This window comes from Solanum dulcamara, chromosome 12 (genome assembly GCF_947179165.1).
Source record: "Solanum dulcamara chromosome 12, daSolDulc1.2, whole genome shotgun sequence".
Lineage (NCBI taxonomy): Eukaryota > Viridiplantae > Streptophyta > Magnoliopsida > Solanales > Solanaceae > Solanum > Solanum dulcamara.
The window spans coordinates 8734219-8749442 of record NC_077248.1 but is presented as its reverse complement, the minus strand read 5'-3'; the positions used below and the strand labels follow the sequence as shown (position 1 = coordinate 8749442).

The 15224-nt window shown below is 28.9% G+C and overlaps 1 protein-coding gene and 1 pseudogene across 1 annotated transcript; both read left to right on the top strand.

The window, feature by feature from the left end:
• The first annotated feature begins 553 nt into the window (after positions 1–553).
• On the top strand, positions 554–1700 carry LOC129876653 (trypsin inhibitor 1-like). Its single transcript, XM_055952140.1, has 3 exons — positions 554–696; positions 1224–1259; positions 1354–1700. The coding sequence occupies exons 1-3, from the start codon at positions 651–653 to the stop codon at positions 1554–1556; spliced, it is 285 nt and encodes a 94-aa protein (XP_055808115.1). The 5' UTR covers positions 554–650; the 3' UTR covers positions 1557–1700.
• Positions 1701–5432: 3732 nt separating this feature from the next.
• LOC129877346 (trypsin inhibitor 1-like) lies at positions 5433–14423 on the top strand (annotated as a pseudogene).
• The last annotated feature ends 801 nt before the right edge of the window (positions 14424–15224 follow it).

The window sequence follows — 15224 nt, the reverse complement described above, 5'->3', positions numbered from 1 at the left end:
ATTCTTCTATTCGTTTTTTTGACCATCAAACATAACTGTGAAATGACGAGTATAATCAATTTTAAATAAAATATTTATAATTTGAACTTTGGGAATGAGTTAATTTTTATGGGGAGTATTTTACTACTTATTAAAGTGGAACTTTTTGATATAAATCTAAATCATCGACCCTAAAGTGGATATATACTAAATTTATTTTCTCTAATTTACTTTACTAGTATTAAAAATATAAATTTCAATTAGAACACATTGTTTATCGAAAATGTCATACTTTTTACTGTATTCTGATGTTAATGTTCATGGAAAATGTACGTTTTTTTAATAGTGAGTATTATTCATATGGATCATTTGCTTCTAGAGTATTGGTTTTTTAAAGCTACACGGAATTAAACAATCAACTTCTATACGATTATTTTAGTGATGAGGTACAAGAATCTAGAACGTCAATATAATGGATGCAAAATGTCGACAAATCAATAATACTATTCAACATAGTAGACAACTCATCAAACTTATCTCTTCAACATTAAATTTGTGTTTTGCTTAGAGGAACAAGTCATACAAATTGAGTCACAAACTCTCCTATATATATCCACATAAAACCAAATGAATCTAACTCATCAAAACAAGAAAATTTTGAAGAAAAGACTATGGAGAAATTAACTATCGTTGTTGCTTTCTTGCTTCTTGCAACATGTACGCTAGTTCTTATTTCAATTCTCCATCTCTTATTAATTTCCACATTTACGTTGTGTTCGATACATGGAAAAAAATATTTTCTGATTTTTTCATGTTTGGTTAGTGAAGTTTTTTTTCTTTTTGAATAAAATATATTTTCTATAAAACAAGTTTCTTAAAAATCAAGAAATTAAATTCGTCCGTAGGAATAAAAAAAATAAGTTTCATAAGTGGCATTTCATTGTCTCCTCCACCCCAATCCCACCCTCTCCACCTCATTATATTTACATAGATTATATAGAAATGCTCTTAGGACAATATTTTCTACTTACTGATTCTTACATTATTTTTTTTTAATTCCACTATTAAAATATGCAAATTTTCGAAGGAATCTGTCAAAAATTGACCCGTCGCAAATTACTTCCCATAAAAAATTACATATTTCAAATGGTATTTTGATAGAAATTCAAATATTTTTAGTAGTTTTTTTTTTTCAATTTATTCAGACAAAAATTTAATGTCTATTTATTATTCTATATGAACAGTTTTTCAACCTCTCACGGCTCAGTCCAGTTGCCCAGGTTTGATTTTTGAAACTGTTCTTAATTTATTCCTATAATAATATATTGCCAAATTGTTTGTTCATGTTTCTTATTTATGTATAAATTATTTTAGGAGTGAGAAAAGATACATGGCCAGAACTTCTTGGAGTACCAGCAAGATTGGCTAGGGAAACAATTCAGAAGGAAAATCCAAGACTAACTAATATTGGAAATGTATTAAATGGTTCTCCTGTTACACAAGATTTTAGATGTGATCGAGTTCGTCTTTTTGTTAATGTCTTGGACTTTGTTGTACAAACTCCCCGGATTGGTTAAGGGTAAAAAAAGAATTTAATCGCATCGAATGTATACGTTAACTAGCCCTAAGAAAATAATATTGGAGCCGTATGGTTAGTGCTCCGTGTTTGTAATTCAACATTTGGTGATAAATAAATGTGGCTTTCTATATTATGTAATAAATGTGGCTTTCTATATTATGTAATAAATGTGGCTTTCTGTTTTATTTCGATTTTAGTCGTTTTATTGTTTGGATAATTAAAGCATAAGTAGTTACTCTATTTTTGTGATAACTTCCAAAAATAGATTGTATAAACTTCAAATTATTATTTGTCTATGTGTGTCTTAATTAGATAAGTTCTTTAATTTCTTTCGTTTTGAACATATGACTTCGATCTAATAAATAAATAGAACGTGTTTGAAATTTGATATCACATAAAAATTAAAAGTCTACTCATTTTTAGGAAGAAATTCAGGCATAGTCTTCTTAATTAATTAATTGTCAACTTATGAAATGACACGTGAAAGGTAGGGCAGGGAAGAGCCCTAAACATTGATAAAGTGCGTTGGATATGAATAAAATATTTCATTTTGATAAAATAAAATAAATTTTTAATATTAGTTTATAGTTAAAGATCAAGTATTACTATTCAAGAAAAAAGTAATTATTTTTTAAAAAATAAAATTAAAAATATTTTTTTCACTCAACTCTACCATCTCCCTCCTATCCCATCCACCCCGTCCCCCACCCCCACTCCCCGACAATCTCCCACCCTTTTATTTTTTAAAATTTCTTTTATAAAATATTTTTAAAAAATTCTGACGTCACCTCCTCTCCCACTCCTTCCTAAAACATTCATATTATTTTTATTTTTTAAAACAAAAAAAAAATCTACCCACCCCATCTAACTCTCCACTTTTAATTTATCTTTATTTTTTGTACATGTTTCTCGTTTTGTATTAGATATGTACATATATTTTTAGGAAAATATTTTTTTCTACTTGCATACCGAATATAACAAAAATAAAATTTTATTTTAAAAAAGGTATTGTGGCAAGTAAAAGATACTTATATATAACACAAAACGAGAAAAAATAATAAAGAAGGATTAGGTGGATATAATAGAATTATTTCTTTTAAAAAAATTAAAACAATACCTAAATTATTATATGAAGGAGTGGGAGAGGAGGGGAGATGAAATAAGAATTTCTTTTAAAAATTTTACAAAGAAAATTAAAAGATAAACTAAAAGGGCAAGAAAAGTATTTTATATTTTATTTTATAAGAAAGTTTTTAGGATAGTAATATTTTAATATTTAACTTTAACTAATACTAATAATTTATTTAATTTTGATCAAGATGGAATGTTTTGTCCATGTGTGATGTGACAATTTTTTTATAAATAAAAGGGAGAGTGTAGTATACACACCGTGATGAGAGTGTAAAATAGAGATGTGTGTTTCTCAAATTAATAAATGATAGTTTAGAAATGAAACTCACACTCTCAATAATTTAAATATGAAACTCAAAAAAAGATGATAGATAAAATATGTTTTTGACACTTATTTCATATTTAAAATGTAAATTTGGGTCCTATGAAATTGGAACAATGCGTAAACAACCAAACTTACATTCCATAATGTATTGCAAAAAGAAAAATTGTACTACTAGAATTAACGTTTGCACGATTAGGGCAACTTTCTTTGTTTTTATATTTTGTTTTTTGGACTTTTAGGTAGATAATCAAAGTTCAAACTTACAAACCAATTAGAAAAGTGTGCTCTCTATATGTCTTTTTCAAAAAATTGAAATTCTATATTACTGGGCTCATTTGGACATGATATAAAATCAGATTAATTTAAAATTTAAATTTTACTTGGATATATAATTTAAATTTCTTAAATTATATTTTTTTCCCTCATAAATATAAAATATGAAAACATCATGATTAGTGAAAACTATTTGAATTTTCTCAACTCTTATACAATTTTGTCAAATCAGCAAACCATAATTAATAAACAAAGTATTGAAATATAGTAAGCAGTTGCATTAATTAATAAATTGAATATATCCATGTTCATTCATAAATAAATATTTGTGGTTACACACCATTACAAACTTTCAAATATACATAATTTTACAAAAAAAAAAATCAACAATAGTAGTATGAACAATATAATCCTTTCATAAGGCACGGACAATTTATTTACGTCGAATATGAGTCTTTTATTGCAAAATTTAAAATAATAAATCTTTTTTTACAAAATATAAACTTATGAATTAAATTTACATTAAAATCACAACTTAAAATTTGAAATCCTGTCGTTTGAAAATTTTCAAATTTCAAATCAAAACTTCAAATTTTCGAGCCCCTAATTAAATCCTTTGGTCAAACACTAACAGAGGCTCTTTACATACACATATTTTTAAAGAGAAAACTTAAGACTCTTAGCAAACATTAAAATTAATACAAGTACTTTCATGATTAAAGCCTAAAAATCTTGACATTAATATTATTTATATGGGTCATTTGCTTATACCCCACGTGTTGGATTATTTTTTTCTCTAAATCTACACGGAATTTTGTATAACATTCAACGATAATACATTTTTTTTTTTGGTAAAGGAGTATTACAAGAACATCAATTGCACACCTGCTACAACTTCAAAGTTGAGTATGTTTGGCTTCTCAGGGATCCTACAGCCATCATCATCCACCCTCTGTACCTCCTATATGCAGCACAGCAGCAGCAGTATGCAGCATATGCAGCACACAATAGCCATTGTTTGCTTGTGTGTTTTTCTGGTGTTGTTTGCCTGTGCAGGTACCAAAAGAGAGATCTACTACTGAATCTAACCTGCAACAACAAGCATGCTATCACTGCAGCTAGAGAGGCAGCAAGGAACTGGATACAAGACTGCAACAACCATGTTTGTTTGTTTCCTTGGCTACTTGTAGGTGCAGATCCTCATTATTGTAAACAACTGGATACTGAAGCATGGCTTACTAGGGCCTCTGCAGCACATCAAGATCTGCAGCAACCATATATTTGGACCCCCATGCAGGTGGTCGAATGCAGCTACACTTGTTCTGATATTCAGGCTCTCAATTTTCTCCACAACAACTCCAAGGCTGTTGGATATTATAGCTCCATATATTTCCTTTCCTTTCAGCCCCCATAGCTGATAATCATGATACTGATGCAATGGCACATTTCACCTGGATTTACTTGGTACGACAAGACTAAAAAGAGCAAAGATGAAAAGAATTTTCCCATCCCATGTGAGATAGAAGTTTCGTGTACTTGTTCTTCTTCAATGTAGCTATGTCTGGTACGTAGCATAGTTGGAATAGGACTAGTGTAGGTTACTTTCCTTTTTTCTCATGGAAGGGGAGAGTCTCCCTCATTTATGCTTTCATAGTTGAATTGTACCGGGAGGAGTCCTCTCACAGGTTTACTGCTTTCTAGTTATAGTTAGTCTCTTCTTTGTATCGGGGATGAGTTAGCCAACCTTAATAGGTTAGCCGACTTATGAACCACCATAGGATCGGAGGTAAGGTTTATGTCCCCTTCCGTGTATTTTTATTTTTGATTATTTATGTTAAGGCTTAGGGGTGTTGCTTAACCCCTGACTGTGCACGAGAGGTGGGAGCCTCGTGTAGGGTCTGTTCCCAAAAAAAAAAAATTATACAAAAACAAAAAGTCAACAAAGAAAAGAAATTAATTAACAGCCTATAGTCGGCAACTCATCAAACTTATCTTCAACATTATTAATTTAATTAATATGTTATGGTTGCTTAAAGAAACAAGTATCTCATGTAAATTTGAGTCATTAATTTTCCTATAAATATCCCCATAAAACCAAATGAATCTAAACATAAAATTAAAGCAAAGAAAATTCGATAAAAGACTATGGAGAAGTTAACTCTCGTGGTTGATTTCTTGCTTCTTTCATCAAGTTAGCCCTTATTTTCTTCTCATTTATTCTCATATTTATTTTTGACATAACATATAAATGTATCTTTTAACTTAGTCAATTTATATTTATTCACATCAATTTTAGATGGAGATAAGTGTTAAAAACACACTTAAATTATTCCTCTATTTTGAGTTTCATACTGAAACTATTGGAAGTGCGAGTTTCATACTTAAACTATCACTTATTGGTTTGAGAAACACATCTATCTCTTTTATTTCACTCTCATCATGGTGTGTGTTACATTCTCTCTTTCATTTTTAAAAAAAATTGACACATCACACTCCACATAGACAAAATATTCCACCTTGACAAAAATTAATTAAACTATTAAAATTAGTTAACATTTCATTTCTCCCGATCCAAAAATAGGATCCATTCTTTTTTTTTAATAAAAAAAAATTAAAATTAAATATTAAAGTATTACTATGCCCCACCCTTCAAAAAAATATAAAATAAAATATAAATATTTTTTTTAACTCACTCCGCCACTTTTTCTCACCATACTTCCCCTCCCCCCGGGCCCAATTTTTTTGTTTTATTTTTATTTTTTAAATTTCTTTTATAAAAGTTTTAAAAAAAATTTTTACTTCATCTTCCTACCTACCCACCCCCCTCAAATAATAAATTAGATATTATTTTTATATTTTTTTTAAAAAAATTTACCCCGCTCCACCTAACCCCTTGCTTCCAAATTTTTTTCTCATTTTGTGTTACTTACATACACATGATTTTAGTAAAATATTTTTTACTTGCCGTATGATTTTTTTTAAAATAAAATATTTTTTTCTGTTATATTTAGTACGCAAATAGAAAAAATATTATCTTATAAACATATCTAACACAGAATGAAAAAAATAATAAATAAATTAAGAGCGAAGGGTTAGATGGATGGATATAATTTTATTTTTTAAAAAAATTAAAAATAATAACATTTTTTAGGAAATAGTGGGGGAGAGGTGAAGTATGAATTTTTTTAAGAATATTTTACACAAGAAATTTAAAATAAAAAATAAAAGAATGGGGTATTGTCCAAGGGGGGGTGGAGGTGGTGAAGTGAGTGAGAAAAATATTTTTAAAAGTAACTTTAAAAAAAATCTTTTTTGTGATAGAAATACTTTAGTTTAAACTTTTAACTAATATTAATATTTTATTTAATTTTTTGTCAATATAGAATATTTTATTCATGTGGAATGCAATGTGGTAAGATTTTTTTAAAAATTAGAGAGAATGTATTACACACACTATTAAGGTGTAGTTCTCAAATTAATAAGTGATAGTTTAAGTATGAAACTTACACTTTCAATAATTTAGATTTGGAACTTAAAAAAAAGGAATATTTTAAATGTATTTTGACACTTATCTCTTTTAAATATGCACAAATAGGCATAGAACTGTCTTAACCACTAGGCCACTAAAGTCATCGCTTGGCCCCACATTTTTGGAGCCCCATTTAAAAAAAAACTACTTATACATATTATTAAAAAAATGTTATATTCTAGGGGAATGGAACAATTTTTGGGAATAATAATTGCCTTACGTGGGAAATTGTACTTCCTTATTTATCTCCTAAGAATTTGATCCTATATTATTATTTACCTTATCTTTTTTATTCTCTATTTTGTTATTTTACTTCTCAATATTGAATTCTCACCTACAAAATCTTTTGATTTACTGTTTCTTACGAGTTATAAAAGAACAAAATCTTGCTTTTTGGTGTCTTCTTCAAAATTTCAGTAAGTGCAACAAGCAATCATTATATTGAAGGAACGCAACACTATTTCGATATCGTTATATCAACTTATCAAATTTGTGAGACAGATTTATTATTCTAACTTTATTTTATAGTTTTTCTTGAAAATTTGTTATTGTTGATATTCTTAGTTCATAAGTACATATATTTTTATTTTAGTTATTATTAAAATTTATTCAATTTAAATATGTCAACTAGAAAATATGATTCCGATTTTGCAAAAAGAGAGAAAAAGAGAAAACTTGAAGAATTAAATAAATCCCAAAAAGGAGCCCTTCATAAATTTTTAACAAATAATAAAATTTTGAATTAAAAAATATGGGTGGATGTTCTTCAAATGAACAAGAAACTAATAGAATTGAGTTAGATGATAATAACATCCAAGAAGAAAATCTAGAAGAAGTTGATAAAAAATGTGACATAGTTCCCGATAATCAAGAACTCCTACATAATTTAAATACTTGCATCACTAAAAATATATATGATCCAAGTCAATGAAATAGTGTAGATACAAAATTGAGAGATCTATTAGTAGAAAAAGACCAATTAGAATGACTGATATAAATTTTCCAAAAGATAAATTCTTACTACATTTTTCTACAACACACTATATTTAAAAATTGGCAAATGGAGAAAAGCATGAAAGAACATGGTTAATTGACTCTAAAGATTTGGATAAAAAAAATTGTTTTTGTTGTAAATTATTTAGCACAACTTCTATTACTTGTAACAGTAAACTAGCTAGTGAAGATAGTAATGATTGGAGAAATCTTAATGATAAGCTCAAAACTCATGAAATAACGAACAAGCATATTATTAATATGAGCTCTTGGGTTAATTTAGAAATGAGATTGCATAAAAATAAAACAATTGATAAAGATGTGCAGGAACAAATTAATTGTCACGCCTCGAGAGGGTATCCTAGACGTGACCGACACTCAAAAACCATTACTGACTCCCAAACGAACCACTTGGTCTGATCACACATCTGTTCATTCATTCAATCAACGGAAGACTTAAAATAAAGAGATAATTAGGTGGACAATTTCAATCAACAATCTAGCTCAAGGAAAAAAGGCCACGGGCCAACAAAGCAAACTCCAATCTATGTCATTAAATAGTCTGACAAGAACAATTCAAGAAAATAAAATACTTCATCGACCCATCACTATCTAGTCTATAAAGCCTCTATCACTACTATCTAATTGGTACAAATGACAGGTTAATGGCTACCTCAAATCAGAATGAAAAGACTAAATTCAACACAAGAATAACATAAGTGGTATCCTCCGAATGTAGGGGAGGACTCATCAATAAACTGAGTGTGAACAGATCCTCAATGGTGCGCCTATTGATGATCTCTTAAACTTGGCTCTGCATCATGAAATGATGCTTGTCCAAATGGACGTCAGTAAGTAAAATATACGAGTATGTAATATGACAGAATGAAACATACATCAAGGTACAATAATATAAGTCCAAATATCTCAAATCAGAAAAATAAGAGAGACTCAATCAAGGTGTCATAAGTCTAAAGTAAGAATGCGATTTAGACAGAGACAACATATACAATTCAATCCAATCTAATCATATACAATTCGTTCCAATCCAATCATATACAATCCGACTCAATCCAATCACATACCATCCAATCCAATCATATATAATCTAATTCAATCCAATCACGTATCATCCAATCCAATCCAATCATCAACTCGACGAATAAAGTCAAAGGACCTGACTCAATAGACATGTGAATTAGAATTTAGAAATATTATACAAATCGACTCAATCATCTACAACACCAATCAAACCAATTAACCAAGTATTCAATCAACTCAATAATAAACTCAAAGGACTCGACTCAACAGATATGCAAATTAGAATTTAGCAATGTTTTACAATTTGACTCAATCATCTACAATCTCAATCAAACCAATTATATCATGCACAATCCACTTAATTTGGTAGTTTCTCTAACCGAAAACCATTACCTATGAGCCAGTGATGTACAACAAGACGACGTTGTTGCCACGTCTGTTCAATACCTTGCCAGGTATGAATGAATCAACCAATCATGGATCCATCAATCTATCAATTCATATCAGTTCAGGACAATGAAATAGGGAAACATCCCACTTTAATAGTTCAATCCTCTTCTACGTTGACTACGTAGTTTATGGGATTCGAGTAGGGACTATACTCTTACCCAATTCGGTTCTCGTTACTCCTCTCAAGACTCAATATGCTCATATCTATCAGGTGAGTAAAATACTCAAAATATTTATTTAGTCTCTTTTGGACTTAGTTTCAACTAAACTCATTTAGTCTCATTGGACTCTCTTCAAAACTCAATCAATCTGGTCTCATTGACCTTCTTTCAAAATCAACTCATCTCAATCATCAAACTCTTCTCTTTAAATTTGATATAATCTTAACTCAATGAATGCAATAAATATTAAATGTATTTAAAACATAATTTTAACCCCTTAACTCAATCTCAAAATAGACGTTTTAATGTAAAAATGCTCAACTCATTTATACTCATCCTCAAAATAATAATTAAGAGACTTCTCAAACTCAACTCATGCTTAAACTCTTTCTAAATCAAAGATAAAAATAATCATTCTTTGAACTCAAAATAGTGCATAAATAATTTATGCAAAAATGTTTGCAAATCATTTTCTTAAAACTCCTTACCAAACAATCATTTATACTCAAAATCCTCATAAGACTCCAATCGAATCAAATTATGCAATTTATATCATGTAGTCACATTACACTCCATCTCAAGATATCATCATCAACACTACCTCTTCATCCATCATTTTACCTTTTTAAAATTAAACATCATTTATATCATCATCAAACATCTTGCTCCAAAATCCTCATTTAACTCTATGTTCAATTTCATCAAACTCATTAAAATATGCATCATCTCATTTTGAAAGCAATATTTACATAAAAACCATCAATCTCAAACTCAAGACAAATTATGACAAATATGAAATCTCATCTTGGATTCATGTGAATGAATACATAAATCCATACTCTCAACAAAACTCAACTCAAGAACATCATTAATACATATGAATTTATATACAAAAAAACTCAATAGAAATTATAGATAACCCAAGAGCTCAACTCATGGAACCTCAAACTCAACTCAACTCGAATCAATGAAGATGTAGGGCACGTGGATGAAATCAATCCAACGTTGTGAGTAGTTTTACATACCTGAATCTTAGGATTTATTGGATAAAAGTGTTGGGTTTGGAACCTTGTAGCTTGAAGTTGAGAAAGCCATCTATGAATTTGTGAAGGAGATCTTGAACTTGGAGTCTTTAGATTTCCTAATATTGGAGAAATCTCTTTCTTGAAGTTCTTTATATTTTGGAGAAGGAGAATTTGAGATTTTGAGAGTATCTCTACGTATAAAAATATTATTACGTTGAAAGATTGAGAAAAATCACATTTTAATAAATTCCGTTGGCAATTTCGGTGAGCTGGAGGTCTCCTCGCCCAACCATTCGGCGAGTCGACAAAGAGTGTTTGAGCTCGCCTAAAATAATAGTTTATGGAGGATTTCGGATCCATTCAGCGAGCTAAATTGGCTTGTCGCTGAACCATTCGGTGAGTCACCAAATTGGCAGGTGAGATCACCGAATTGTCCTGTCTATACATGCTTCAGTAAAACAATCATAACTTTTTACTCCGAATTCCAAAAAATGTAATCTTTATGGAATTGAAAAGAAGACTCAAATATCTGTAATTTGATAGGTCACGGATCACCCAATTCTAGTATATATGGTCGTTTGAAGTTAACTCTTATACGAACTCATTCAAAAACTTAGCCGATAGAAATTCTTTGGACTTGGCTTGGTGTTAGAGATCCCTTATGACCCTAAACCACATCTAATACTTTTAAAATACTTAGGAATTGATCCTAACTCATGTATACAATTTGAAGTCATTCATTTCGAGTCTATACGCATATGAAGAATGGTTTAAGTCTTGGCAAAAAAAGAAAAAAAAATTGGGATGTTACATTAATAGAGATAGAGTGCACTGAAAAAAATGTATTGTCAAGAATTATTGTCGAAATCAAAACTCTTGGAAAAAATAATTTGACCTTTAGGGGAACAAACGAAAAGATCTATCAAGAGAGTAATAGTAATTTTTTAAGCCTAATTGAAATGATTGCTGAATTTGATCCAGGTATGCAAGAACATATTCGGCGAATTAAGCATGACGAAATTCATAATCATTACCTTGGACATAATATACAAAATGAATTGATAAACTTATTGGCAAATGAAGTCAAGAATAAAATTATTAAAGAGATTAGAGAAACAAAGTACTTCTCAATCATACTTGATTGCACTCCGGATGCAAGTCATCAAGAACAAATGACTTTTATATTGCGGAGTGTGGATATTCAACTACTCCAATAAAAATTAATTAATATTTTTTAAAATTTTTAAAAGTGGATGACACAAGTGGTAAAGGTCTTTTTGAAGTTATTATAGACGAGATAAAAAATATTGAACTTGCTATTGATAGTTTAAGAGGACAAGAATATGATAATGGATCAAATATGAAGGGAAAACATCAAGGAGTGCAAAAATGACTTCTCGATGTAAATCCTAGAGCATTTTATACACCTTGTGGTTGTCACAATTTAAATTTGGTACTTTGTGACATGGCTAATTTTTGTACAAAAGCTATATCATTTTTTGGAGTGATACAACGTATATATACACTATTTGCTTCTTCTACTAAGCGGTGAAAAATTTAAAGATTTTGTACCCAACCTAACTCTTAAATCATTGTCACAAACTCGTTGGGAAAGTCGTATTGAAAGTATTAAAGCATTAACATTTCAAGCACCAAAAATAAGAGATGCTTTATTGAAACTAGAAGAAGTTAGTGAGGATCCAAAAACAAAAAGTGAAGCTACTTGTTTAGCAACATATAAGCTTGGAAATTTTGAATTTTTATTGGGTATGACTATTTGGTATGATATATTATTTGTGGTTAATTCAATTAGTAAAAGTCTACAATCTAAGGAATGCATATTGATGTTGCCATAGATCAGTTAAGAGGTCTAATTATTTTTTTTCAAAAATTTTGAGAAGAAGGATTTGTGAGTGCTATGATTTTTGCTAAGAAAATTGCATATGAAATGAATATAGAACCTAAATTTCGTAAGAAACACATAATATTTAGAAAGAAGTAATTTGATGAAAATATTGATAATGAAATCACAAAGTCTCTTGAAGAATCTTTTAGAGTTGATTACTTTATATATATAGTAGATCAAGCTATTTTTGCACTTCAAAATTGATTTGAACAATTTGAAGCATATGAAAATATTTTTGATTTCTTATTTAGTGGTAAAAAATTGAGATCACTAGATGATCAGAATTTTAAAAAATATTGTCTTAACCTTGGACTTTCTTTAACACATAATATTTATTCTGATATTGATGGTTTAGATTTATTTTTTGAATTAAAAGTGTTGAGAGAAATAATACAAGTAGAAGATAATGATCTAATGGAGATACTCAATCAAATAAAAAGACTTGATTCTTTTTCAAATGCATATATTGCTTATAGAATAATGTTAACAATTTCTATGACCGTTGCTTCAGCCCAAAAAAGCTTTTCGAAACTAAAATTGATAAAATTTTATCTAAGATCAACAATGTCTCAAGAGAGATTGAATGAATTAGCTATGTTATCAACTGAAAAGGAATTATTAAAACAAATCGATTATAAAAAAATAATTAATGACTTCGCATCTAAAAAGGTTAGAAAAGTAGATTTTAATTAAATAAAAGTATATATGATGATCTTTAAAAAAAAAATATTAGGGCCCTCTCTAAAGTTTGGCTTTACGCCCCAATCTTGTTGAGTCGACCCTGAGTATGCATTTAAATTTATATAAAATTGAATAAGTACACACTCACGTCTTACATAGCATAACAAACCAGTTCGAGTGTATCTCACGTGAATTATCACACAGAACATGTGTATCCAACTCTCAAGTTAAACAATATATTTATGTATTATGTCTTTATTTTAAAATGGAAATTAGCTCATCGAAAACATTTTCAATGGACTTTCTTTTAGAAATCCCATATTTTAGCGGTATTCTGATGGAAACATACGTTGAAAATTCGCCTCTTTTTTGTAGTATTTTTTTCACATTTATTTCTACTTATTATTCAAACAAAAATTAATTTAAATTATTCTATGAACAGTCTTTATTCAACCTCTCACGGCTCAGTCCAGTTGCCCAGGTTTGATTTTTTAAATCTATTTATCTCCTGCTTATTATAATTCTTATATAGCACTCCATCTGTCCATTTTTATCTGTTCACTATACTAAAAATAAACACTCACTTCTATTTATTTAAATTAGAAAATCAAGAGATAATTTATTACTTACAAATTTTTAATTGTCATTTTCTAAACATTGAATTTATTATATTCAGGAGCTATAATAGACTGATCATTTTATTAGTTACTTCTTAAAAGATGTGCCAAATAAAATATAGAAAAATAAAAATAAACGGAAAGAATATTATTATTACTTTATTGCTTGTGCATATATATAACGGAAAATGGTCAAAAATGTCTTTAAACTATGTGAAATGAACAAAAATGTTCTCTATTTATAGTTTGGTCCAAAAATGTCTTTTTTCAAATAAATATATTATTTATTTTCTTTTTGAACACATAATAATTTTCCTTATAATATTTTTCTATGGGAAAAGGATCAAAAATGCCCTTAAACTATTTGAAATGAACTGGGTATCTATGTCAATAATATTTTTTCGAATTAAACGGAGGACATTTTTATTCATTTCACATAGACGAAAAGAGTATTATTATTACCTTATTGTTTATGCATATATATAATTATGTTTTTCTATCATATATATATGTAAAACATTATAGGGGTGAAAAAGGATAGATGGCCAGAACTTCTTGGAGCACCAGCAAAGTTGGCTAGGGGGAGAATTCAGAAGGAAATTAAAATCGAAAACTAACTAATGTTCCAAATGTGTTGAATGGTTCTCCAATGACAAAAGATTTTAGTTGTAATCGAGTTCGTCTTTTTGTTAATGTATTGGGTTATGTTGTACAAACTCCCCAAGTTGGTTAATTCGAGGAAAATATTTACTCATATCAAGTGTTTAAGTATGTTTTATTAGCCCCCAATAAAAATAAATTGGAGTCGTATGGTTATAATGCTTACTCGCATCGAGTGTTTAAGTATGTTTTATTAGCCCCCAATAAAAATAAATTGGAGCCGTATGGTTATAATGCTCCATGCATGTAATATACTATTTGGTGATAAATAAGTATGGCTTTTATATTATATCACTCTGCCCCTTCCCTTTCAATTAAGATGTATCACTCATCATTTTATTTGTTTTATTATTGATCACAAGCTATTTAAAGACAATACAATCAAATAATGATCAATATATAGACTATTCATACAAGTCTAGCTATATACTTATTTATACCCAAAATATCAGGCAGTGTCTTCTTTATAACAAAGAGCATTTCCATAATAATATTATCGACCAAACATTCATTACAAGCACTATTCAGATACTCCCTCTGTCCTATATTTTATATGACACCAATTAACTTGATATTGTATTTAAAAAGAAAAAAAATAAAATTTGTGGTCTAAAACAATCTATAGATATTTATGTGGTTGGATATCATTTCCGGTAAACGATGAATTTTAAAGTTAAATTATTTCTAATTATAGTAATGTGACATTCTTTTTGGAACGAACTAAAAAGTCTCACATAAAATGGGATGAAGTGAGTAACATATTATGATATGTTGATTTAATCTAAATGATATTTCCTCGATTCACTTTTACTTGTCCACTTGAAAAAATTTCATTTTTATTTGTCATTTTTAATGTAACAAGAAAAGACATTTT

Excerpts from the sequence above, each read along its gene's own strand:
- LOC129876653 (XM_055952140.1), top strand. The coding sequence starts at position 651 with ATGGAGAAATTAACTATCGTTGTTGCTTTCTTGCTTCTTGCAACAT. Across the intron at positions 697-1,223 it reads TTTCTTGCTTCTTGCAACAT|TTTTTCAACCTCTCACGGCT; the intron begins GTACGCTAGTTC and ends CTATATGAACAG. Across the intron at positions 1,260-1,353 it reads GGCTCAGTCCAGTTGCCCAG|GAGTGAGAAAAGATACATGG; the intron begins GTTTGATTTTTG and ends AAATTATTTTAG.